At 38.8% G+C, this 24333-nt stretch overlaps 1 protein-coding gene across 1 annotated transcript in view; it reads right to left on the minus strand.

The window, feature by feature from the left end:
- Positions 1-388: 388 nt before the first annotated feature.
- LOC106079744 (LIM/homeobox protein Lhx1-like) overlaps positions 389-24333 on the minus strand; it is a 173629-nt gene continuing 149684 nt past the window's right edge. Inside the window, exon 7 of the mRNA XM_056005901.1 lies at positions 389-6491. Coding sequence (XP_055861876.1) covers positions 6286-6491 — 206 coding nt within the window. The 3' untranslated portion in view covers positions 389-6285. The remainder of the gene's footprint in view (positions 6492-24333) is intronic.

Here is a 24333-nt window from a genome sequence, read left to right on the forward strand (position 1 = left end):
TCTTTTCTTAGTGTTCCTCATGGAACATAGGGCCTCTGAAAAAATACGCCACTCTCCACGGTCTCTTGCTAGTTTTTTAATGACTTGGCTTCCCTGCTCTTCCCTGTCCTCTCTGTGTCGCCACGTTCTTTTTTGGTCTTTCTCTGCGTCTTGTTCCCTGGGGGTTCCACTCTAAGGCCTGTCTAGCTCTGTTGCTGGTATCTTTTCTAAGGGTTTTACCAATCCATCTCCACTTCCTCTTTTAGATCTGCACCTCCATATTCTTCTGCCCACTCATCTCCCACAGTTTGGGGCTTTCTACTTTGTCCTACCAGTGTAATCAAATTTTTTAATGGCATTTAAAAACAAAAAACAAGCAAAAACAAACAAACAAACAAAGACACAAATCTCTGGTTTCCTATGTTTACCGTACACTTTTAATTCACTTTGAAAAAAGTTTCCAAATGACTTGTACATTGTTTTCCTTCATACTTAATTATCTTTTTTTTTTATTTTGACATCACACATCCATTTCTAATGACATCTTGAAATGTCATCAATATCAATGTCATAATTACATCATTTTATTTTATAGTCTAGTGAAGCATGTTCAACATTCATGACATGTACAATTAAAATATTTGTTGAACTACTCAACAACAAAAAAAAACATAGAATAATAATAATAATAATAATAATAATAATAATAATAATAAAAACTTGAAAATAACCAAGCTCTACCCATAATACATTCTCCAGTGACAGACTTCCTCTACAACATGGTTACTATGATACAAACACTAAAGCTCCATGGTTACCCGGCATAAAAAATAAAATAATCTCCAAACAAAGTCCAGAAACAAATAAAAATAAAATGGATTGTACATTTTCGTTTAAAACGAATTGGACACTGATTTGTTTAAAACAAATATATATATATAGATAGATGTTTATACAGTGACTATTTTCACATCCAATGTACACTATGTTATGTACACTTAGTCCGTAGGAGAATTTCATCTGAAAGAAGGAAGTCAAAGACATATATGGAACACATTATTATGACGTGAACGAAAACGTCCAAAAGAAACATAGATTTTCATGAAATATAGATCACTATCACCCGAGGCCGACATTGCTATGTGAGGTACTCTTTCACTTCATTCAGTCCTTTTATTCATTCGCATTTCAGTCATAAGTCTTATAGTGTTGAAATCGAAAGTAGAAAAAAAAAATATTATGAAAGAAAAATAATTCGCATCACATTCGAAGCGAAAGTTGAAGGGGAGGGGAGGGGGGGGGGCGAATAGTGTCAAATATGAGTGGATTTGTGGCTAACGTATGAACCAGGGTGCCGTGTGACCAACACAATGACCAACGGCAAGGATAATAATTGATGAGGACTGGATTGTAGTTATTCTCTGGTAAATGACACTTGGTTTAGAGATCATAGCGCCTTGTTGGAGGCAAACATTATTATATATCTGTTTGACATGTTTCGGATGTTCCTTTAGAACTGAAGATTGTTACATCCTAGCCGAAACCTCCCACATGACGAGGGGGAGGAGCGGAAATAGACAGGGTTCGAACCCGAACCATCGGCACAACAGTCCAGAGCGCATACCGTACGACTCTGCAGCCATCCATAGCTTTAATGAGTCTAGGTGTGTTTTTGAATTGCAACATACAAGTACCGGAGATGAGCACTTTGTTGCAGAATGTTGAATTACAGAATCTTGGTCTATGCGAGAATTATTTTTGGGGGGTTTAGTTTAAATGTAAGGTCATTCCCAGTCTCTAAGAAGTAAACATCATTAGTTTGTGAACGGCTAGATAGTATGTTGTTGCATTGGCCACACGATACCCTCGTAAACTTAAGCATAAACTATCGATCATTTGTTCCACATATCTAAGGCTGAATGCCAGAAAGTTCTAGATCTAGACATAAATGTGAAAGGTTGGACTGATGACGTGTCTCAAGCGGCATGGCAAGAATGAGTTATCCATTGGTCAAGAACAGTGAAGAGTAATTAAGCACACGTTCGTGATTAAACAGTTTAAAAATAGGAAAAAAATCTGAAATCGTTTATGTCCAATGTCGTGAACATAGCCATATTTTTTTTTTATTTCTAAGATAAAGTCTAGATCAGGTTAGTAAATAGGGTAGCCAAATAAAGAATGGTATGACATCGTTGAGAAATAAATAGATTGTATTGAATATCATCAATGTGTAAATAAAGGTTTAGACAAAAAATTGTTTAGTTATACTGGGCTTCAAATTTTGTCAAAGTCGAAAGAATCAGGTTTCTTTTCATTCTAGTACTACTATAGAGTTTATTTCTTGCTTTGTTTCCCCTTTCAGACCTTGTGATCAATGAGGCAGATGATGTAAAGGTCATCTGTTTCTATGACCCTACGGTTAACGAGGGGTGTCATGTGGCCAGTACAACGACCAACGTAACAATTAGAGTTGGATGGATTCAAGTGACCTACTAAATATCCCAAAACTCTATGTCCCAGTCTTCGCCAAGATTCGAACCCGAGATCCCATGGTTCGGAAACAAAGCCTGCTCAGTAGCCACGTCCGTTTTCTTGCTTAGTTTTTAAATTTCTTTGGAAACTGAAGAAAGAAAGAAAGAAAGAAAGAAAGAAAAAAAATGCACGTTGCGGCTAATCTACTTCCGGGTTGTTGTTGTTTATTTATATCTTTTATTTACATCCTTTCTGATCCAGGAAAATAAAATGGTCATCAAAACATTCAAATCTAGTTTCAAGATAGCATTAACAAAAAATATATTAATCTTTGAAAGTCTCAGAGGAAAAGAGGAAAAAAATATATTAAAAAAATAGAAGATTTAAAGAAGAAGAAAAAAAAAATAAACTTATATACAGAACTTTAAAAAGTTGAAATATGGGAGAATCGGAAGAAAACTTTACAAAATTATTATGCCATTCACAGAGAATTAACACATAGTACAGCCTTCTGAAGTGTAATTATTGGACATTTATTATAATTTAATAGCATTTGTATTTATATGTCTTAACAATTCCATTTCGTGATGTAATGACGTATTCGATAACTTTGAAATAAAATGGTACAACTCATGCGAGGCGCTACGACTTTCTAAGACTTTGCCATTCCTACATATTGGAGAACCCAATCAATAGCTGGATTAAAGTTATCACCAATCATTCCATGACTTTGACTAGATAAAATAGGCAAAACTTTTAGAAATTAAAGTAAAAAAAAAGTAAAATCTAATTAATTTATGTTCAAACAAAGAATTGAATGTCTTCCAATAAACCACTTTCATGGATTATGTCCCCCTGATTAGGAAATACTGAATTCGAGAAGCTAGTACATCATCCAAATTAATTATAATTTAAATTGTATTTTTTTCTATTTCTATTTTATTTCAAACCTAACATTGACGGAAATGCTAAAAAAACCAACAACACATTCATCCCCGAATCAGTTGAACTACAGAATAGATGTTCATAAAAATATGGATAATATTATGCTCAGAGGAAGAGAATGAAAATAGGCAAAGAAAAAAAAAAACAAATATTTCATCACTAAATAAAAACATACCCGATGAGTTAGCGATTTGTTCAAATCTTTCAAACTCTGATTTTAATGTTGTTTTTATTTATTTTTTTGTTTATTCATTTCCTCTCTTAGAGACGTACCATCCAAAAAGAAGATTTTTACCTCCGACAGGTGCCCAGGTGTAAATTTAATTATGCATGTTCAATAGACACTAACACTTTTTCAAATCCTTTTGAATAAATTACAAAATTAGGTGTAAATAATCTGTGTATTAGTATATTATGCGCAGTTACAATAGTCCGAAATATCTTTGAGACTACAACACAAGAAACTGTTTCAAAAAATAGACCATATTCTTATCTTGTAGCAGATCTGAGACAATCAAACCTACACAGTGAAAGCACAGAGAGAACAAAAGAAAGAAGACGATAGTTTTTGAAAGAGTTTTGTTTTTCCTGTTCTGGAACTTTCTAATTCCTCGTTGTCTTCATCTCAACATTCAAACCTCACAATTCAAACCTCGACATTCCAATCGCGACATTTACATCTCGACATGTATACCTAAACATGTACATTTCAAAACTCAGCCAAAACATGGATAAATGCACACACTAAGATTTTGTGTCTTTTTTTTTTTTGTCACCTTTAACATAGTACGTTGCTTCTTGAAGACAACTCCTTTGACCGAGCCTATTTAACTAAGTCTCCTTTACGTAAAGTGTTTTGACTTTATTGCTTTATTGCACTGTTACACAAACTCGCAACATATAGGGCCTACAAAACAACAACACATCTTTCTTTCTCACAGTGGCGTAGCTAGGTATATGAGGGCCCGGAGGGGGGGGGGGGCTTGACCTCTTTAGGGGCCCCTGCATTTTGACATTCGACATCATGACATGAGATAATGGCGTAATATATTTAATATAAAAACAAATTTCGGACACTCTTTTGGGGATCCTTCGAATTTTTCAAATTTGGACCCCCCTCCACCCTAGCTACGCCACTGCCTTCTCAGACTATTAAACTAAAAAAAAATAATTATTATATTTGTTAATACAAAATTCTTTAAAACCCAAAGAGAAAAAAAAATGTTGAGAATACAAGAAACATGAAAACAATATTACACTTTTAATGTCATGTACACACTTTTTAGACATCTTACAGTATTTTTCAGGCATACAATAAATAGTGATTGTTTCAACACAGTTTTTTTTTCCTTCCTTTTTATGATTACAGTAAAAGCTTTAATAATCGACCTTGATGCTGATAGTCTGATAAATACAACGAAATAAGCACATACCAGCGGAAACACAGATGTTTACTGTATCCATGTATCCTACTTCTGTCGTACAATACAGTAGCATCTTTAGAGGGTTAATCCCAGATCTGTCTCGCAGAAGTCAACATTATCTTGGGAAGAGTTATCCTTCGCTGTCTCATGGCGCTTCACGTGTTCGTAATATTCTTCTGTTATTATTTTCTTTATTTAAAATCATTATCCAAAGTTACTCTACGAAACGTAAATAAAATTGACTTCAATTTTTGTTACATTCTTGATGTCGCAGAATTAGAGTATTCTCTTCCGTTGTTATGACCACAATATGAAATGATTGTCAACTCCAATATGATTGGCTCACGTGTTGTCATTCCTACGTATTGAGGCTCCACCTCCGCCAGCGAGTAGGAATTGATTTATGGCAAGTGAAGTGTGCTCAGGCTCACAATGCGCTGAAAAAATAAAGTATCCAAATTTAGGCCTTAGTTCTTGTTTATAGTTCCTACCACATGCACGACTTTGGATAGTGGTGTAAGACTCAATGGGCGTTTACTTCACAGTAGGCCTACACGGGACTCGAACTCCAGCGTTTTTGTTTTAAACCTGTCCTGATAGGTCAAGTTTTGATTGATGTCATAAAAGTTAACATCAGATGCCGATCCACTCTCATAATGTAGAAAAATTTGAGACTTTCTTGAAACTTGTTTTAATGTCACACTAATGTAGTGTCTTTTCTTGGATATTCATATCATTATTTACTTGTTTTACAATACAAACGCTGTTTATTAATTTCTTAAGGCTTAAATTTCCTATATTTGTTCATCATTTCGATTGTGCACCATTATCAATAAGTTAAATAAAGCGAAGCTCATTAGTTTGGTAATTACAAGTAAATAACAACTAATACAATCTCTGTTGATATATTTACTCTTAGTAAGCTTCAGTGCTGGTATCAGATATAGTGCCTCAGAAGCACATGGAGTGGCGACGCCCCCGTTTTATAATGAATACAAATCACAAAGACTAGATGCTCGAAGTAAGTACTCCAAACGCAGTACTATCATCTTTCTAAATGCAAACAAGTTTTTCTTTTCTGTGGATATCAATGAAGAGGAGACTATCTTCTCCAACTGTAGAACCTGGCATGTTTTTTTTTTGTAATCTTCATGTTGGTGTTTTCTTTATTTTTTCTGGTCAAGCAGTAAGAACCCCCCCCCCCCCAACTTTTTTTAAAAAAAAAAAGAAAGTTCACTATAAACACTTCCAGGAATAAAACAAAAGCTAACTTTGAATGCCAACCGACAATGACGAGAGACTGTAACACGGGGAGAGATGTCAGTGATATCCAGGCGTTCATATGTAACCATGGAAAGGTTCCGGTTAAAATTTCGTTTTTGCTGTTAAAATAACAAAAAAGAACAGAAAAAAATCTTCAGAACAGCTTGTCCTGACATTCATAATCTTGCCCAGTGGATAATTGTCACCAAACTTCTGACGTCATCTCGGACAGTTGTTGATGGTGTGGATGGTGCGGGTGGTGATGCGCCAACGAGGGCGAGAGAGAGGGGTTGAAGTGGTGGCCCATGCTCCTGGGAATGCCGAAGGGCTCGTGGGGGCCCAAGGGCTCTGGCGTCGACGAGGGTGGCATCATGTCTCCGGGCATGAACTGACCGTCTGGACCAATACCTGGGGTGAAAAAAAGAGACATTTGGTTTAGACCTTTAGATAGAAAAGGGAGGTAAAAAAAAGTATGTGATGCAAATGCAAACATTCAATAGTTTTAATAATTTACATAGAATGTTTGTTTTCATTGAATAGTTAACGGCTGTTATAATATTGCCATTAGTATAGATGTACCGTTTCAATAATTTCTAATGCTAAATAAAAAAAAGTTAAATTTTGAGTGATTTTTAAAATGCATTTTTAATGTAATAATTTCTCCATAATCCAAAGAGATGCATACAAGTTTTAATGCTAAATCATATGTAGTATTTTCCATAGTTATAAGAGATCTCAAATAGTAACGGTTACGAAGTATTATATGGAAGTAGGTTATTAAAGATATTGAAATATGGGGAAAGGAGAATTAATGCTATAGAATGAATTGTTGTAATTTTATGTTTAATAATTACTTTTATTTGTAACTTTGACTGGCTTTATGGTAAATCAAAAATACTATTGATAAATAGCTGCCCATCAAGTGGGGTGGGAGGAGGGGCTGAGTTCGAATCCCGCTTCGGCCGACTTGTCCTTGCTGAGCGCCCATAGGCAGCAAGGAAACCCCTTGCCAGAAGCACTCTCTCCAACTCTCTCCACGATAAGAGATTGGGCCACATTCCATTTAGCATGCTTTTGCATAGGAAATACAATATAAACAAACAGAAAACTATTACATGTATAAACTTGTTTTGGGTATATTTTTGATAAAATAAGGTTAATAAGCAATGATCGAAGACTCTCTCTGCAGTTTCTCTACCCATAAGATCCAAACAGCTTGACATATGGAAATTGGAAATACGTATACTTAGAAAGCATTATGTGTGACTTTCTGTTCAAAGCAATGCGCGAAACCTTCAAATCCTGACATGTGACCACTGGTGAGTACCATTGCATTCCCATCACATTGCTCAACGCTTGAAGAATTTCCGTTTTGGCTGAGACCGAGGTTCCCGGTACCTCTCAGTCTCTCGCCCCCACACACTCGCAACTACCCACACTTGAACACCAACACACACACACACACACACGCAAGGTGATGCACACATTCGGTTCAGGTCTCGAGTTAATTAACCCACACCACGTGGAATGACCATGGCGTTGAATTTCATCGTCTCCCGCTGACCAGCGCCTCTACCGGGTGCCAATAACAACAGCCCGTGCGAAAGAGGATGCTTGGGTAGGAGGAGGGGGGGGAGGGAGGGGAGAGAGGGTGTTGCGTTGGCTGGGGCCAGGCTTGGAAAGAAGTGGATATTATCTGACCATCACATTTGTACTGGACATCGCTTGCATAGTTCTGAGGCGGTGGAAGTTTGTTTTTATTGCGGTCATAAGAGAAACAGGAGCAGACGGCTTGACCACCGAGTCTGGGTGGCTAGAGACGTCAAGAGAGACTTAAAAAAAAAAGATTCCAAAAATATGTTGTATTTATAACACACACGCACGCATGCACGCACACACACACACGATGAGTATATGAAGCGTAGAGCAAGGATTACTGGAAAGAGGGGGGAGCGTACAGAGCGGTAGACACCTCAGCGGTACTAACGGGTCCTCGGCCAATGTCAAAACTGACCTCAACGTGACCACGTAGTCAGCGCGAGTTCAGACAACCGGAGCATTACGCGCTGTAGAAATGAATCTCGGGATTGTTGGAATACCACAACCCGGGTCCTGGCATGATGTACGCCTGTACTCAACGTGGCGTGCATTTCAGTGTGGGCGTCCCTTAGCCTTTCGTGCCTTCAGACCATTTTTACTCGCCCTCCCTCACTCTCTCTATTCCATACTGACGTATGCGCTTTTTTCCTACCCATCTCCTCTAATGGCGCCCCTCTCATGGCGATCCAACCCCCCGATTCAAATTGTGTTTTTTTTTGTGTCTTTTTTTTTTTTTTGTTTATTGTCGGATCCAATTTGAATGTCATGGGCGTGCCGAAAGAGTGGGGCTTTTTAATGATTACACTATGTACGGTATTTCTCAATAAACACGGTCCGGGTAATTAACTCGCAACTCTCAAAATGTTATGATCTGTGATTTGGAAATTAGTGAATAGGCCCTAGATTATAGATTTTTAAAAAATATTATTTCCGATTTGTTTTTTGATGAACTTCTATTTATAATGTGAATTTTTAAAACCCTCTTAGTAATTTAATTACGCGGCTGGTTACACATTAATGGCATGTGGCCTATGTGGTATGCGCTTCGGACTGTCGCTACAATTTTCCTAGTTCGAACCCTGTGTGTCGCTTTCTCGTGATGAAACTTCTAGGAGTGCGACTAGATCTAGAACTTTCAAATCATGTTTAAAATAAAACTGAAAACTAGGCATTTGAGGTAATTAGGTGTAGACTTATTAAGAACTATTAGGCCTGGCGTTTATTTCTATATAGAGTTATAGCTAGCCCCTCTTATTTCTATATAGAGTTATAGCTACCCCCTCTTATTTCTATATAGAGTTATAGCTAGCCCCTCTTATTTCTATATAGAGTTATAGCTAGCCCCTCTTATTTCTATATAGAGTTATAGCTAGCCCCTCTTATTTCTATATAGAGTTATACCTAGCCCCTCTTATTTCTATATAGAGTTATAGCTAGCCCCCCCCCCACCTTATTTATATAGAGAGTTAAAGCTAGCCCCCCCCCCCAATTTATATAGAGAGTTATAGTTAGCACCCCCCCCCCCACCTTAATTCTATATAGAGTTATAGTTAGCCCCCCCTCCCACCTTAATACTATATAGAGTTATAGTTAGCCCCCCTAACATTGAGCTTGATGATGGTGATTATTATAACAATGATGATGATGGTGATGGTAGTGGTGGTGGTGATGATGATGATAATGGTGATGGTGAACATGAATGGTACAGTGACGTAAAATACACCCAAAAGGTCATCATTACTCCGATTCTTGCCTAGCTTTGACCCTTTGGTATTTATATATGAACATTAACTTTCTCCTTCTGTGTTTCTTAAGAAGACATTCAGCTTGAACTTTGCTTGGGTTAAAAACAAAACTATCGGTTTTCACAACTAGATCCTCTTCAGAGAAAGCGTAAAATAAAACCCAAAGTGCTGGGTTTTTTGTGCTTTTTTTTGTGTGTTTTTGTTATTCCCATGCCATAGAGATTAGTTACATATTATGAAAAAATCGCAACTTCATTATTTCCTATTTCTGATGTTTTTAAAAATATTATTACATGTTAAAGTTTTCATGAGTTAAGAAAAAATTCACAGACAAATGATAGTGTTGGTCAGAACCCCCTCCCCCCCCCCAACACACAGAGAAAGAAGGACCTATCTTCGCTAATCTATTGCCCTAGCGAAGACAAACAAAAAATCGTAATTTCCAAGGTGCAATTGACAATACACCACGTCATGTCAATATATTGGCTGCGATGGGGTGGGGGGGATTCAATTAAATTAAGGGAATAGTCCTACATAGTCTTGGAATCAAACGAAACGCTTCGTAATTAAATTAAACATACAACCCTATCATATTGCATCTTTGGTGATATGAAGACTAAAGCTTTGTAATTATACGAGCGAGCGCCTGATCACAAAACAATGGGAACAAAAGACTCAAAAGTGTACTCTCTTGCATCCGACAAGTATGTCATGAGGAGCATCCTCTCTTTTGCTATCCCCCCCCCTTTTTTTTGTGTCTTCTTTGTACCTCCCCACCCCTCCCCTTTCCCAAACGGATTCTCTAATAAACCGACTCCAAGACGTGGCGCGGTTCAGGAAAATGTTGTAGGCACTATGAGAATAGAAAAAGGGGAGAGGGGGGGGGGAGATGGATCCTTCACAACAAAAGGGATGAAATAAAACAATAAACCAACATAGCAGACGACAAGGATGTTTTTACTGCCAGCGTTCCCGCGGCCATCGATCCCCAGCTGCCAGCAAACGAACCGTGGCCGTGCAACATTTTTTACGCATCATTTCATCTAGCAGCTCTTCCTCCCGCCTCCCTTTCGAGAACGGTGAATACCTCTACACTGTCAAACAGCGACACACACACACACATACAAAAAAGTATAGTGCTTACAAAACTACCCGTACCCGTTTTCGTACTTATAGAACAAGAGAATCTTCCCGCCATTAACTAGACACTACAAATCACGTCCGTTTTTATAGGCGCGTGACGCACTCACTCGCATGGTAAATAGTAACATCAAGGGGAGAAAAAAAAATCCGCGCTTTAAATGTAGTCACGTCTTTCAGTATCTCGTTTTTCCTTTTTGTAGTTGTGTGTGTGGGGGTGGGGGGAGGGGAGGTGAGTTATATATGCATGCTTCTTTATTACTCATGTTCATAAAACCCCAAAGCGTTTCAGTCGCTACGTCATACATCTCCGCCATTGGTGTAGGACGTTATGCTTGACGTCCACGCGATGCGTGAACATTAGAGAAAACGCAAAAAAAAAAAAGAGGACAACAAAAACAAAAACAAGAAATAAAAAAAAAATCGGTGCGTAACTGCGGGTACTTGTTTTTCTCTCGCTTTGATTTCCAGGGGCGAATGTAAAAACGTTAATTGCCTGAAAACACTTTGAACGCGTCGTGTTTACATTTTTACAATGGCGCAAACTGCAAACAGGGCGGTGATTTGGGTAAGAATAATGTTTTTACAAACAAAAAAAAAGTTCTCACTCAAATGCCGGCTACAATTTTAAAAAAAATTAAAATGTAAGTAGATATTCAAGTTGTTTGAACTCGATGGAGGTAGAATCAACACCTTTAACTAGAAAACATAATGTAATTATGACTCAATTGTTCTAGCGTAAAGATATGAGCGCTGAAGTCTACGGCTGTGAGCGTTGGAGTCTATGACTGTAAGTGCTGGAGTCTGTGGTTGTATGTGTTGGAGCCTATGACTGTTAGTGTTGGAGTCCATATCTGAATGTGTTGGAGTATATTACTGCCAGTGCTGGAGTCTCTGGCTGTGGATGTTAGAGTCTCTGGCTGTATATGTTGAAGTCTATGACTGTTAGTGTTGGTGCCTATGTCAATAGTTAGTTAAAAGTATTCTTGTGGTTGTTTTACTTTGGCTATTATCAGTTTGTGACTGCCCTAATTGTAGTTTAACCCTAAACTCCGCAGCAAAAAGAAATCAACAATTTTCGGACAAACTCGTCCAGCCCCTTCCCCCCATTTTTTTTTAATTTTTACATTACCTTCAGCATTCAACCAGCAGAAATGTACCTCAATGGTTGCTTCTTTATGGTTGCACTCATTCAACCGCTGACAATCACCAACGTCCACTTATAAACAGTTACATTACATCACGAGAGATCACGTGTCAGAATTGTATTCAGAAAATCGTCATACTTTCTCCCCCTTTTTAAAAAGTGTTTCACTAAAAGCACTCTCCCCCAGCCCCCCTTCCCAAACCCGACGATCTCATTGATTCCATTTCTAAATGCCTACCTCAGAATTCCCCCCCCCCCTCTCCCACCAAAATCGTTCTGGTGGATGACAGGAAACATTGACAGTGTTACGCGGTGAGCGTTTGTTCGTGTCGTTCAAAGTCCAGAGGCTCATTCGGTGCGCGTGCATTTTTACGTGTCTGGGAAGCGATGGTTAAGTGTGTGTGTGTTGAGTAGAGGTATGAGGGGGAGTATGAGAATGATGGGGGAGGGGGGGTGGCTTCCACGTGCTCCAACGTGTCCATATGACAGGTACCACCCCCCCACCCCCGTTCCTTTCTCTCAAAGCCTCATCACATTCAGAGCTGACCAGAACCAGGTTACACATTTCTACCTTTTCACTCTTTCTCTCTTTTATCTCAAATTCTCTCTTCTACCATTCTCTCTCTCTCTCTCTCTTCTTCTCCATTCTCTATTTCTATTTTCTCTCAATTTCTCCTGTTTATTCAATACGGGGCATTACAATCTAATGTCATTACATTTAAAACCTTTTTTTTTTTTCAGACGTCAAATAATCCGTAATTTGAGCACGGAGACTCTAAACTACTCAAGATTCTATCTAAGAATTTCACTGTGCATCAAAGCAGGAAAAAAGAAAAGGGAAAGATAACTTCTTTACTTCCTCGATATGAGTTCTCTGCGCTTGGTTAACGTGTCATCTTCATTTAAACCAGATCTAAAGGCGGGAAATTTTCTTCGTTTCTGCTTTTGAGATTCTGGGCTCCTCTTAATGGCCCGTTTCGTGGCATTCATGGATAGTTTTGAAACTGTCAGTGTTAATTATATTATAATATTAGTACAGCCTTTTTGTTTTGTTCTCTTCTACACAGTTCATAATATATATATATATATATATATATATATATATATATATGAGGGTGTTATCGACATATTGCGAAATGCAGGCATTCTATGGAGTTCCGGGCGTTTTTAGGCAAATTACGAAATGATTCTCTATAGAATGACATGTTCTGTGTCAGGCAAAGTAAAACAATGTCTTATTTAGAAAGTTATTTAAATATAAATATGTGAAAAAGACTACAAATAAACAACAGGATTTCTTACAACTAAAAATACTTTTGTAGGCCCATGTTTTTATACCCTATGCTAAGTGCAGTTTCAATTTTTAATAAATATTTTTTTTTAAATTTACAAATCGTATTTAAAAAAATAATATACATTTGTAAATATAGGACTCGAAAGTTTCTTCTAAGTAGACAAAAATGATAAATTAAAGATGGCGAAATATTGAGATGATATAATTGTCTACACACAACAGCAGCGAAAGAGAATCAAAGTAATTCATAAACTCTTAAATTCTGCTCTTGTTTTGAAATATGTGTGTTAGTTTCTTAGTAAATACAAATTCAAAATAAATTTAATAATGTTCTAAACAGTTCTCTTAACGTATGTAATAAATAAATAATTTTAAAAAATAAAATAAAACAAAGAAAATTTGACATATTCTATTTGAATGCGTTTTTATTGTATTTCCAAATTTTCCTTTGTTCTTATTATTTTATGTTTAAAAAACAACCGCCGTGAGACCCACTGAGGCTTACCAGACACGCACACCACTCGATCAGGCAGCCATTGTATTGGTTTTCTGTTGTCCGTCTGTGAAGCACCTGATCGTGCATTTTTTTTTGTTTTGTTTCTTACGAAGATGTATGCATATTATGTGTGCACATACTTGGAGACCTCAATTTGTAAATAAACATTTAGAAGGTCATTTGTTTTCAATAAGCACTCTGACGACACTGATTTGTTAAGGGGACTGTATTTCATAACTTTTAATGACGAACCTGAACTGCGATGTTGCAAAAAAAATAATTAAATTAAACATTCGAGGGGAAGGAGGGGGAGAATTTGAAAATCCCCCGAAGCCCCCACTTGAGAGGGGCCACCAAATGAGTGTTTTTTACATTAAATATTACATATTACGCAAAATGCAAGACCTTCAAAGAGGCCAAGCCGCCGGGGCCCCCAAATGATGGTAAATTCCTAGCCTCGCCACTGACCACTGCTCTCCCACCCACACTGATACTCCTTTGAAGAAAATGAAGGTTCTTAAAAAAAAAAACCCAGGATTTTCGACATCGGAAATTGGTGATTGTCAAAGCCTCGCAGTACTATGCCAAACGGACTGGTTTCATTGAATAGTGATCCCCCTACAGATCCATTGCGCCCAGGACCTACCGGTTGGAAAGTACACATTTTGTCAATTCACTTTGATCTTCACCACCTTCTACCAGTCCCATCGCCTCTTCATCGTACACCTTCAACGCGTTCACCACCTCGCCATCCGAAGTCTAAATGGACGCCATGAACTTATGAACACCAAAAAAAAAAAAAAAAAAAGAAAAAAAAAATGAACAAAACATAAATTAAAGAATTCACAACAGCACTGGTCTCAATAGTTTGGGGGAAAGGAAAAAAAACGTATCAAGTAGACACCACGGGGCGCTGCCTTTGTAGGCAACCCTCCTCCCCCTTCTGTAAATATAAAATGTAGATCTTTTTCAATTATTTCCGCACTCTCTGCATTCTTTACCCCTCTCTATAAACACAGATTTGTGCCAATGGGAGTCTCCATCACATTATCGAGTGTGGCTTTACTTCTTAGGAGAATTCTGAGGCAGCCACAGCGGAACATTTATGTTTAAAGGTACATGATTTTGGTACTGACGATCCTAAATATAAGGGAGGTAACAGAAAAAAATTTCTAAGTCAACATGCAATTAAATATTGGAGGGGGGGGAGGGTGTGTGTGTTTACGGCGCCGTCTTCGAATTTTTATTTTTATTTTGCACATTTTTTTGTTCTCTAGGAGCAAGGTACTAGAAAGTTCAAGAACATTCACTTAAGGATGTAAATTATATTACCAGTGTTTACCTCGAATACCAGTATGTTTACCAAAAGTTAGTGTTTCACAATCTTTCACTGATTATGTCCCCTATATCTCCATAGAATACATGGTGTCGAGCAAACTCCATAGGCGGCGTTATAAGTGGGGGCTAGGGGGGTTCGCCGTGTGTAGCCAAAAAAACAAAAACAATTACTAACAGTTCTAACTTTGAAAAAAAAATTATTTATAGACCAGTTGTCCCCCTTCTTTCTACGTGGCGGGTTTTAACCAGAGAGTCTTTAGAATGAATCTATCGCTGCGCTAAATGCACATTCCTTAAATTAAAGTATCTTTTTTTAAAAAAAATAATACTTCGTTACTCAAAAAAAAAAAATACACCACTTGTAAGAAAAATGTCCCATATCTATGAAAAATATTAAATTTTTGTTGAAAAAATATTCTATTTCTATGCAGTACGTGAGCTGAATTTTTTATTTTTCTTTGTCCCTAAATATTTATGGCTAAACCGATTTGAGCGCTATTTGAGTGAGAACATTAAAGATGAAACAGGCAAGTGAGAGGGCAGTATAGTTTTATTTGTTCTCGGGCTCTTCCACTCAAATATCTGACAATTTTCAATTAAATATCAAAAGAAGCACGTGAGCCATTAAACCGCAAAGTGTTTGTCAGAAATGAAGAACTTGGTTTTTTGATTGTCCGCTAGACGCGATTTGTTGTTTTGAGTCTGAGAGAATCGGCACCTGTACGAAACGTAACGGACGCTATGAGTTACCCCTGTAAGACGTTCGAGTATGAACGCGGCGCCCAAACTACGTCCTGCGGGTTTTATCCGGCCCTGACGCAATGCTATCCGGCCCCACTCGAAACGTCTGCCCACAGAGCACAGACTTGGTTCTATTAAACTCGACCTTTAAGCAGCAATACGCGAGTGGGAAAGTAACACGGCTTCTATACCGAACACTATTTGATACAATTCTAAATAAGGGCTGAGATATAGCGAACAAGCTAGCTCCGTATAATTTCATTCTAGACCTGGTCAGCCTCCATCAGTGCTCAGGGTTGAAAAAGCAAATATTTAAAAATCCTATTTTTTTAAATAAAGCTTATCTAAAAATGAATTATTGGTAATGAATTATTTTGTTTCATATCGAAATAAGGAAAATAGCTTGTACATTATAGATAAATATAGTTTTAAAGGTGGAGTTCTTCCCCTTTAGAAAACCTTTTATTTAAGCTGATTTTAATATATATATATATATATATATATATATATATATATATATATATATATATATATATATATATATATATATATTGCTGCTTAATCTCACTTAGCGCTTATGGCATTATTACTACTACCACGAGAAAAAGAGTCTCTCAGACAGTTGAGCTTAACAGTTAACTAGTTAAAGATAGTCTGCAGTTTTCTAGTCAATTTAAAAACACATTCCTTTTATTATAAGCTTGTACAGTGTTTACTCAGAGATACGGGAAAATTCGAGTTCGTTTTCTTTAGATTTCTAATCGAGTACTTAGAGTGTGTGTGTGTGGGCTGATGGTGTGTGTGTGTGTGTGTGTGGAAAGGGGGAGGGGGTTGAGTTCGGATCAAGCGACGGAAAGGGAGGTGGGTCAATACTGAAGGATTAACTCTCTAAGTCCACGCCAAGATCAGCGAGGAGCTTTTGTAAAAACAGAGGCACGGAGAGTCTGTTTATGGGTCTCTTACTGGAGATCGAATTCTTGATCTGGGGAGAAGAAGGAATATGAAACAAGAAATCAAGTACAAAACTCCCTGGGAGTCATCGAATCCCTGTCAACTCGGCTCACCCCCCTCCCTATTTCGCCCGTCTCTCCTAGTCCCTCCCGACTCTCGGTGGTGAAGAGAGCTCGGGTCAAGCCCTTGGTATCAACTTACAATCTGTCTGCTCCAATGCGCGATGCGGGTGACCGACTCGCGAAATCAGTTTGACAGCTGCATAGTACCAGGACCGGCAAGGGGCTGAGACGGAAACCAGTGAGGCGCCCTCTCCCACCCCATATGAGCTCGAGAATCCTTTCCCCCCTCCCCCCTCGTCCATAATTTTTTTTTCCTGATCCAGAGCCGTTCGGTTTCGCTAACCTAACCGGAAGCAGGGGACCGGATCTTACACCGTCGGCCATCGATTCTGACCCTCGTGGCCCAAGTCTCGGCAGCCACACGGAGATTTAGATGTGACACGGGAACACTCGTTTCTCCCCCCTTTCTCCCCCCCCCTCCTCCCGCACAATCAGACACGCATACATACAATAGAAACATACACCCCACAAACAAAAGGATATTCTCAAGACTTATACACAGACAAAAAAATATTCTATCAAGAAACATTTTTTTTTAATTAAAGTACAAAGATTGTTGGAATCCATAGTTATCATGAATTTTTAAATGATAGATTAAATGTTAGATATATATAGTTTAGAAGTCTTCTCTTAGACTTCTACTGAATGTGTCCGATGCACACTGACGATGGCATACCAGAGAGAAAAGAGATTGTACAGAAATGATAAAGACTATAAATGTTCCCAAACCTTCATAACTCTAGGCGTAGGGCAGATATTTACATATTCCTGATCATGGGCCAAAGGCAGTGTCAAATCCGAAAAAAAAATATAAAAAAAATTGTCGACGTACGGTCGTGAGATATGCGCTCTTGACTGCCGTCTCGATAGTCCTAGTTCGAATCTAGCCTGCCCCCCCCTCCCGGTCCTTCGGGAGGTATGGGCTAGGATGTAATAATCTTCTGCTCTGAGGGAACATGTGAGTTAAACCAAGGGAAACCTCTTCGAGTTCATCAGTCACTGTGAGCTAAAATTTTTGCAGATCTGAGTCGCGGGACGGATATAGCCCACGGGTCTTAGGTTGGGCATCACCTCCTTAAGCTGCTGTGATGCCCAACTATGTCAATGCATCTAGCTAACATTCTGGATAAATGGAATGGTCCCCCTTAAAAGTGAGTAAAGTTCCCCTTTCAGACCTTGCGATCTACAGGGCAGACGATGTAAAGGTCAACTGTTTCTTTGGCCGCCGTTCAAGAGCAGGGTATCACGTGGCCAGCACAACGACCAACCGCCTTTACTAATCCTAACTAAAGTCAGGTAACCATTAGAGTTGGTTGGACTCAGGGGCGATCTAAAAATATCAAAATTCAAAATCACAGTCTTCAACGAGATTTGAACCTAGGACTCATGTTCGAAAGCCAAGAGCTTAACCACTCAGCCACCACACCCCCACATTTAATTTGTTTGTTGGTTGTTTCTTTTTCATGAATTTGAAAAAAAAAAAAAAACAGTGTATAGTGGTTGTCTCCCCCCCCCCCCCACACACACACACCCAAGACCAAAACGAAAACAAAACGTTTTGTAGAAGTTGTACACAATGCTTTTATTATAGTCGAATTGAAGTTCACGGCTGACTGTCAGGTCTCAGTGTACGAAATAAAAGATAGAGAGATTAAAGACAGAAAGGGACTGAAAAACTGGAGTGAACGAAAAAAAGAGGAGCTACACAAAAAAAATCCTTTAACATTCTAGAGTAGGCGCCCTGCTGTGATAAAACATTTCCATCCTGTTCCATTCATTGGGAAAACGCCCCGGTCTTACGCTCTTTTCTCGACATCAAGCCCCCATCCATTTGGCGCCCCTTTCGTCTCTCTCCCCCTGCCCCCCCCCCTCCATTTCCCTCACTCACGCACAAACATGTTACATGTAGCATACTGCAGTATCGATATCCTTGTTAGTTGCCACAAGTATTCATACCTTGCAGGGCGCAGTTATCAACACCACCCGGTCGTTTGAACGTGACACTATCGATCTCGCCCCCCCCCCCCACGTCACTTGGTATTCGGAGGTGTTGACAACGTTGGCTCTACACCAGAAGGTCGGGGGCTTGAATGGACTTCAAAATCTACTTGTCTTCTCTCTCTCTCTGTCTCTCTCTATCTCTCTGTCTCTCCATTCCATCTCTCTCTACCTATTCCATCTCTCTCTATCTCTCCATTCAATCTTTCTCTCTCTCGTCTCTCCATTCCATCTCTCTCTATCTCTGCAAAAAGTGTTTGGCTTATCCAGCCATAAAAATAGGATAAAACAATAAACCGACAAACATACAGACAGACAGACAGACAGACAGACAGACAGACAGATAGATAGATAGATAGATAGATAGATAGATAGATAGATAGATAGATAGATAGATAGATAGATAGATAGATAGATAGATAGATAAAAAGATATAGATAGATAGATAGATAGATAGATAGATAGATAGATAGATAGATAGATAGATAGATAGATAGATAGATAGATAGATAGATAGATAGATTACTAATTACTAAACGAGTACTAATATAACTGCCACTCAAATAATAGATATTAACAGTGGCCTAGCAAGGTACTCGTTGGCCCGGTTGCAAGAATATACTAGTGATCCCCCCCCCCCCAATCCTGTAGTTTGTGTGTAACAAAAACCACATCGACTCGTCCTGTAGATATCATTACATTTACAATAATACACATTCCAATGCACGTATTGCCTATAGTGCCTTAGTGTCATTATGCCTGTCAGTATTGACTTTGTACAAGTAGGATTATACCTGACATTATTTAATACATTTACATGCTTAGTGAATTTTTTTATTTTTATTATTTTTTTCCCTATCTTTGTGGGAATGTGGGACACCAAAGTCAGTCTGATGCGCTCCCTGGTCATGGTTACATTCTTACATGCTTGCGAATCTTGGACACTGACTGCAGAGCTAGAGAGGAGGATCCTAGCAATGGAATTGAGATGCTACAGAAGGCTCTTAGGTAACACATACGAAGACCCCCTCAAAGACGAAGAGAAAGGAGACAGGATTAGTACAGCCATCGGACCCAACGATGATCTACTAGTTATTGTCAAAAAAACGCAAATTAAAACTATATGCACATATCACGGGTCCTCAGGGCTTGCGAAAAAAAAAACTTCCTTCAGGGAACAGTACCAAGAAAAAGAAGAAGAGGCAGACAGAGAAAGCGATGGGAAGACAATATAATGAACGGACGAGCCCGTCACTGAAGGAGATGCTATCAAAGACAGAGAGGAATGTAGAAAGGCGGTCAGCAGATCTTGTGTCGTGCCCCATCGGTCCAACAGACTAAGAAATAGGTAAAGGTAAAGCTCTGTGGGCCCGTAGTGGTGATAGGCTCTGGTTCAATGTACAACATCGCGCCATGGTTGTTACAACACTGCGTGTAAGATGTGTCTAGTACCTATAAGCAGTCAAGAAGGTCTACGAAAAAGCTATCGTGAATGTATTCCAAACAAGAGATTAAAAGAGAGAGACAAAGTAACCTAGACATAAGAAAGATGCTCAAGCTAAAAAAAACAACAAATTCTTACAGGTACAATGAGCGAAGAGATCAAACGGAATCGTAACCATAATGCTGCAGGTAAAACTTCGCTTCAAAACAGTGAAGGGGAGACCACTCATTTCTAAATGAACTGATGATGTAGAGTTTAGTTCAGTCTAGAACGTTGAAACAACAATTTATGACATCACGTTAGAATTACACGACCAGAGTTACCTTTTCTTTCACTGCCACCGGATGTGTTTCAAAGTTACCGATTGAAAAAACAAAAACAAAAAAAAAGCGGTACTAAAGGTCTAACACAGCGGTTCTCAACCTTTTAAGCTCGGCGACCCCTTTTTACACCCCCCCCCAACTCTTCCGCGACCCCCACCCACCCCACACTTACACAGCAATAGAAGAATTGATAAAAACAATCCATTTATCGATGGTCTTAGGCGACCCCTGGCAAATCGTCAATCGACACCCAAGGGAGTCGCGATCCACATGTTGAGAGCCCCTGGTCTAACACATTGAAGTGCATTCTAATGTAACAAAGCTCAGTTTTAATTGAGTTCGGCTTATTAACATGGACTGTAGCCCACAGAAAAGGCAAATGAGCTTTTCCTGAAATCAACACATTTGCATAACGACACTTCCTGGTTGCTTTCATGCACACACACACATATTCACAAAGTATTTACCACAAAAAAAAAAAAAACTATGCTATTTAGTGATTGAGATTTACACACACACACATACACACACAAACATAGCATCATTCTTTTTGGCATTTCTTTTCTTCATAACATTCTTTCACTCTCTCTTGATCTCACTATTACCAGTTTCTCTTTTTTACGCTTTCTTTTTACTATCATCTTTTCTCTTTCACACACTTCTCTTCTTTTCCCTGGACTCTCTAACTCCCTTTCTCTCTCTTCTCTCTCCTTCACCAATGACTTTCTCACTCCCTTTCTCTCTCTTCTCTTCTCTCTCCTTCTCTCTTGACTCTCTCCTTCTCTCTTGACTCTCTCTCTTTTCTCTTCTCTCTCCTTCCCCCTTGACTCTCTCTCTCTTCTCTTCTCTCTCTTTTTTCATTGGCTCTCTATCTCTCTTCTCTTTCCTTCTCCCTTGACTCTCTCTTTTCTTCTCTTCTCTCTCCTTCTCCCTTGACTTTCTCTCTCTTCTCTTCTCTCTCCTTCTCCCTTGACTTTCTCTCTCTTCTCTTCTCTTCTCTTCTCTCTCCTTTTCCTTGGCTCTCTCTCTCTCTTCTCTCTCCTTCTCCCTTGACTCTATCTCTCTTCTCTCTCCTTTTCCTTGGCTCTCTCTCTTTTCTTTTCTCTCTCCTTCTCCATTGACTCTCTCACTCCCCCCTCTCTCTCTCTCTCTTTCTCTCTCTTCTCTTCTCTCTCTCTCTCTCTTCTCTTCTCTCTCCTTCTCCATTGACTCTCTCACTCCCTCTCTCTCTCTCTCTTTCTCGCACTTATTCTAAAAGATATTCCGAATTCCAGCCTTAAACAAACATCAAGATTGAGTTATTAATTTTTATTGAGAGTGTAAAACAGAAATAAAAAGGATGCTGAACAGAAAATAGTGCCGGCATTTCTGTACCAAGCATTCAAAGGATTTACTCACAGACTAGGTCACCATCTCGCAAAGACTCACCCAGGGGTTGCGTACCCTGGCAGGGCGAATTCTTGCTACGGGCCAAAGATCACACAACACGTAGAGTAAGAGAGGGAATAAAACCATGGAGGGGAGGTGGAATGAGGAATGAACGACAGTACAGGAACACATTTTTTATTAGGTTTTTTTATGTATTTATTCTCCTTCCTGTGTTTTTTTTTTTTTTTTTTGAAAGCCGTGAGTATAAATTAATAGCGCCATAAAATATAAAGACAGAAGTCTGTGCTAGCAACTACTTAAGAAGGGGTACATATGACGAATGGATTTGAACCTACTGCCCTTTCTATTTGACTTTTATTCTGTCATGTGTATCATATTTGTCTGTCTGTCTATTGTATTGATGTCTGAACCACTTTACATTTGCTTGGTTCGCTTTCTGTATTGAAAGGGTTGGGTTTGTCTGGCTATTTCTAATGTTGTTCTAATGTTGTTTTAATGTTGTTCTAATGTTGTTTTAATGTTGTTCTAATGTTGTTCTAATGATGTTCTAATGTTGTTCTAATGATGTTCTAATGTTGTTTTAATGTTGTTCTAATGTTGTTTTAATGTTGTTCTAATGTTGTTCTAATGATGTTCTAATGTTGTTCTAATGATGTTCTAATGTTGTTCTAATGTTGTTCTAATGTTGTTCTAATGATGTTCTAGTGTTGTTCTAGTGTTGTACTAGTGTTGTTCTAATGTTGTTTTAATGTTGTTCTAGTGTTGTTCTAGTATTGTTCCAATTGAATAGAAGAACAAGAGACAGAGGGACACAATTTCGAGTATATATTAAAGGAAAATCTTGGGCGCTTCCTGGTAATGAGGGACTACACAGGTAACTGACTCCTCAGATACACAGATCTTGCTATTGAGTGTGTGTGTTATATACTATTATATACTTCAATTATATATTTCAGGTCGAGGGCGCGGTGGCTAAGTGGTTTAGCGCTTGCCCGGGGTCCTGGGTTCGAATCTCGGTGAACACTGGGATTTTTAACTTCGGGATTTTTATGGCGCCCCTGAAATTAGTTGGGGAAAGTAAAGGCGGTTGGTCGTTGTGGCTGGCCACTTGACACCCTTCTCGTTTACCGTTCGTCCAAGAAACAGATGACCTTAACATCATCTGCCTTATAGATCGCAAGGTCTGAAAGGGGACGTTTATATTAGTTAACGCCCAGTAATGAGCTATTTTACGTAATATAAAAGTCGAAGTACACATTAACCGTATTGTCATTTTAAAAAAAAAATGCATAATCTTTAAAATTGTAAAACCAAGTTCAACAAATCTCACAAGGAAACTCAATTTTTAAAGTTCCCCCCCCCTCATTTCCTTTTAACCTCCCGTGCAAACGTAGAAATAAATAAAAAAAAAAACCTACCAAAAAATCTAAACAAAATATTCTCCCTGCTGCCTTGGCAATAACAGACTTGGACGGTGGGAAGGGGGCAGGAGGGTTGGCTCGGGCGCCGAGTGGCATGTCAAGAGCCCCGTAAACGAAGACAAGGGAAACAACCAGAGCCAAGAGGTTCAACGAGGGTGAACCTCTTTGGGGTTCAGTCTCAGGCAATAGCGCGGTTCTTTCTAGCGTTGTAACTTCTTTAAGGAAAAAAAAATCTCTCTGCAAAGACTTAGAAACCATAAATAAAAAGAATGCTTTGAAACTCCCCCCTCCACAAATCCTTGGCTTTGCCACCCCATCCCCACCCCATCTATGCCGCTCTATTTTTTTTTTATTTTTTATTTTTGGCGTTTTATTGGGTGTAACATCCATGAAGTATCCTAGCCAATAGTTAAGTGTGTTAGGATAGCCTCCTCCCCCCCCCCCTTTGGCAACTCCAATCCATCCTGCTCCCTCCCAGGTACGCCCTAGCGCCTCTTACAGAATTAATGAAGGGTACAATGATAGCGATACGTACCCCTCGCCACCGCCGCTGGAGAAAAAAAAAAAGACGATAAAGGGTAAATAATGAACCTTTGATGGCGGGCGTAGAGGCGAATCATCGCCACACTCTCTCCAGCCCTGTAGATCTCCCCCCACCCCCTCCTGCATGTCAATCCTTTTCTATTTGTGTTCCTTTTTTTTCTTTTTATTTGTTCAGCATTCAAAAAAAAAGTGTTTGGGGAACAAGTTGGGGAACAAGTTACCAAGTGTTAACGAAACAGAAAAAAAAAATGTCCATGTTTTGGTGCAATGTTTCCTTACCGGCTACCCGAGGACTGAATTGAGCCTCGCCATTCGAAGGTAACAATAATAATGTATATGTACACTCGGGACTTTGTTCATTAAATACTTCACATGTATGAATCCACTCTTTGTTTGCATATCGATTTATTTAATGATCGGTTCTGACTATTATAAGCAATAAATAACTTAGGAAAAGAAGAGAAAGTAATATAGAGAAAGTGGAGGGAGATCTAATGGAACGTAAAGAAAACAAGCAAAAAAAACACAACATGAAGCCTTGGAGATGTGTTAAAATAAA

This window comes from Biomphalaria glabrata, chromosome 12, assembly GCF_947242115.1.
Source record: "Biomphalaria glabrata chromosome 12, xgBioGlab47.1, whole genome shotgun sequence".
In the NCBI taxonomy this organism is placed as follows: Eukaryota; Metazoa; Mollusca; class Gastropoda; family Planorbidae; genus Biomphalaria; species Biomphalaria glabrata.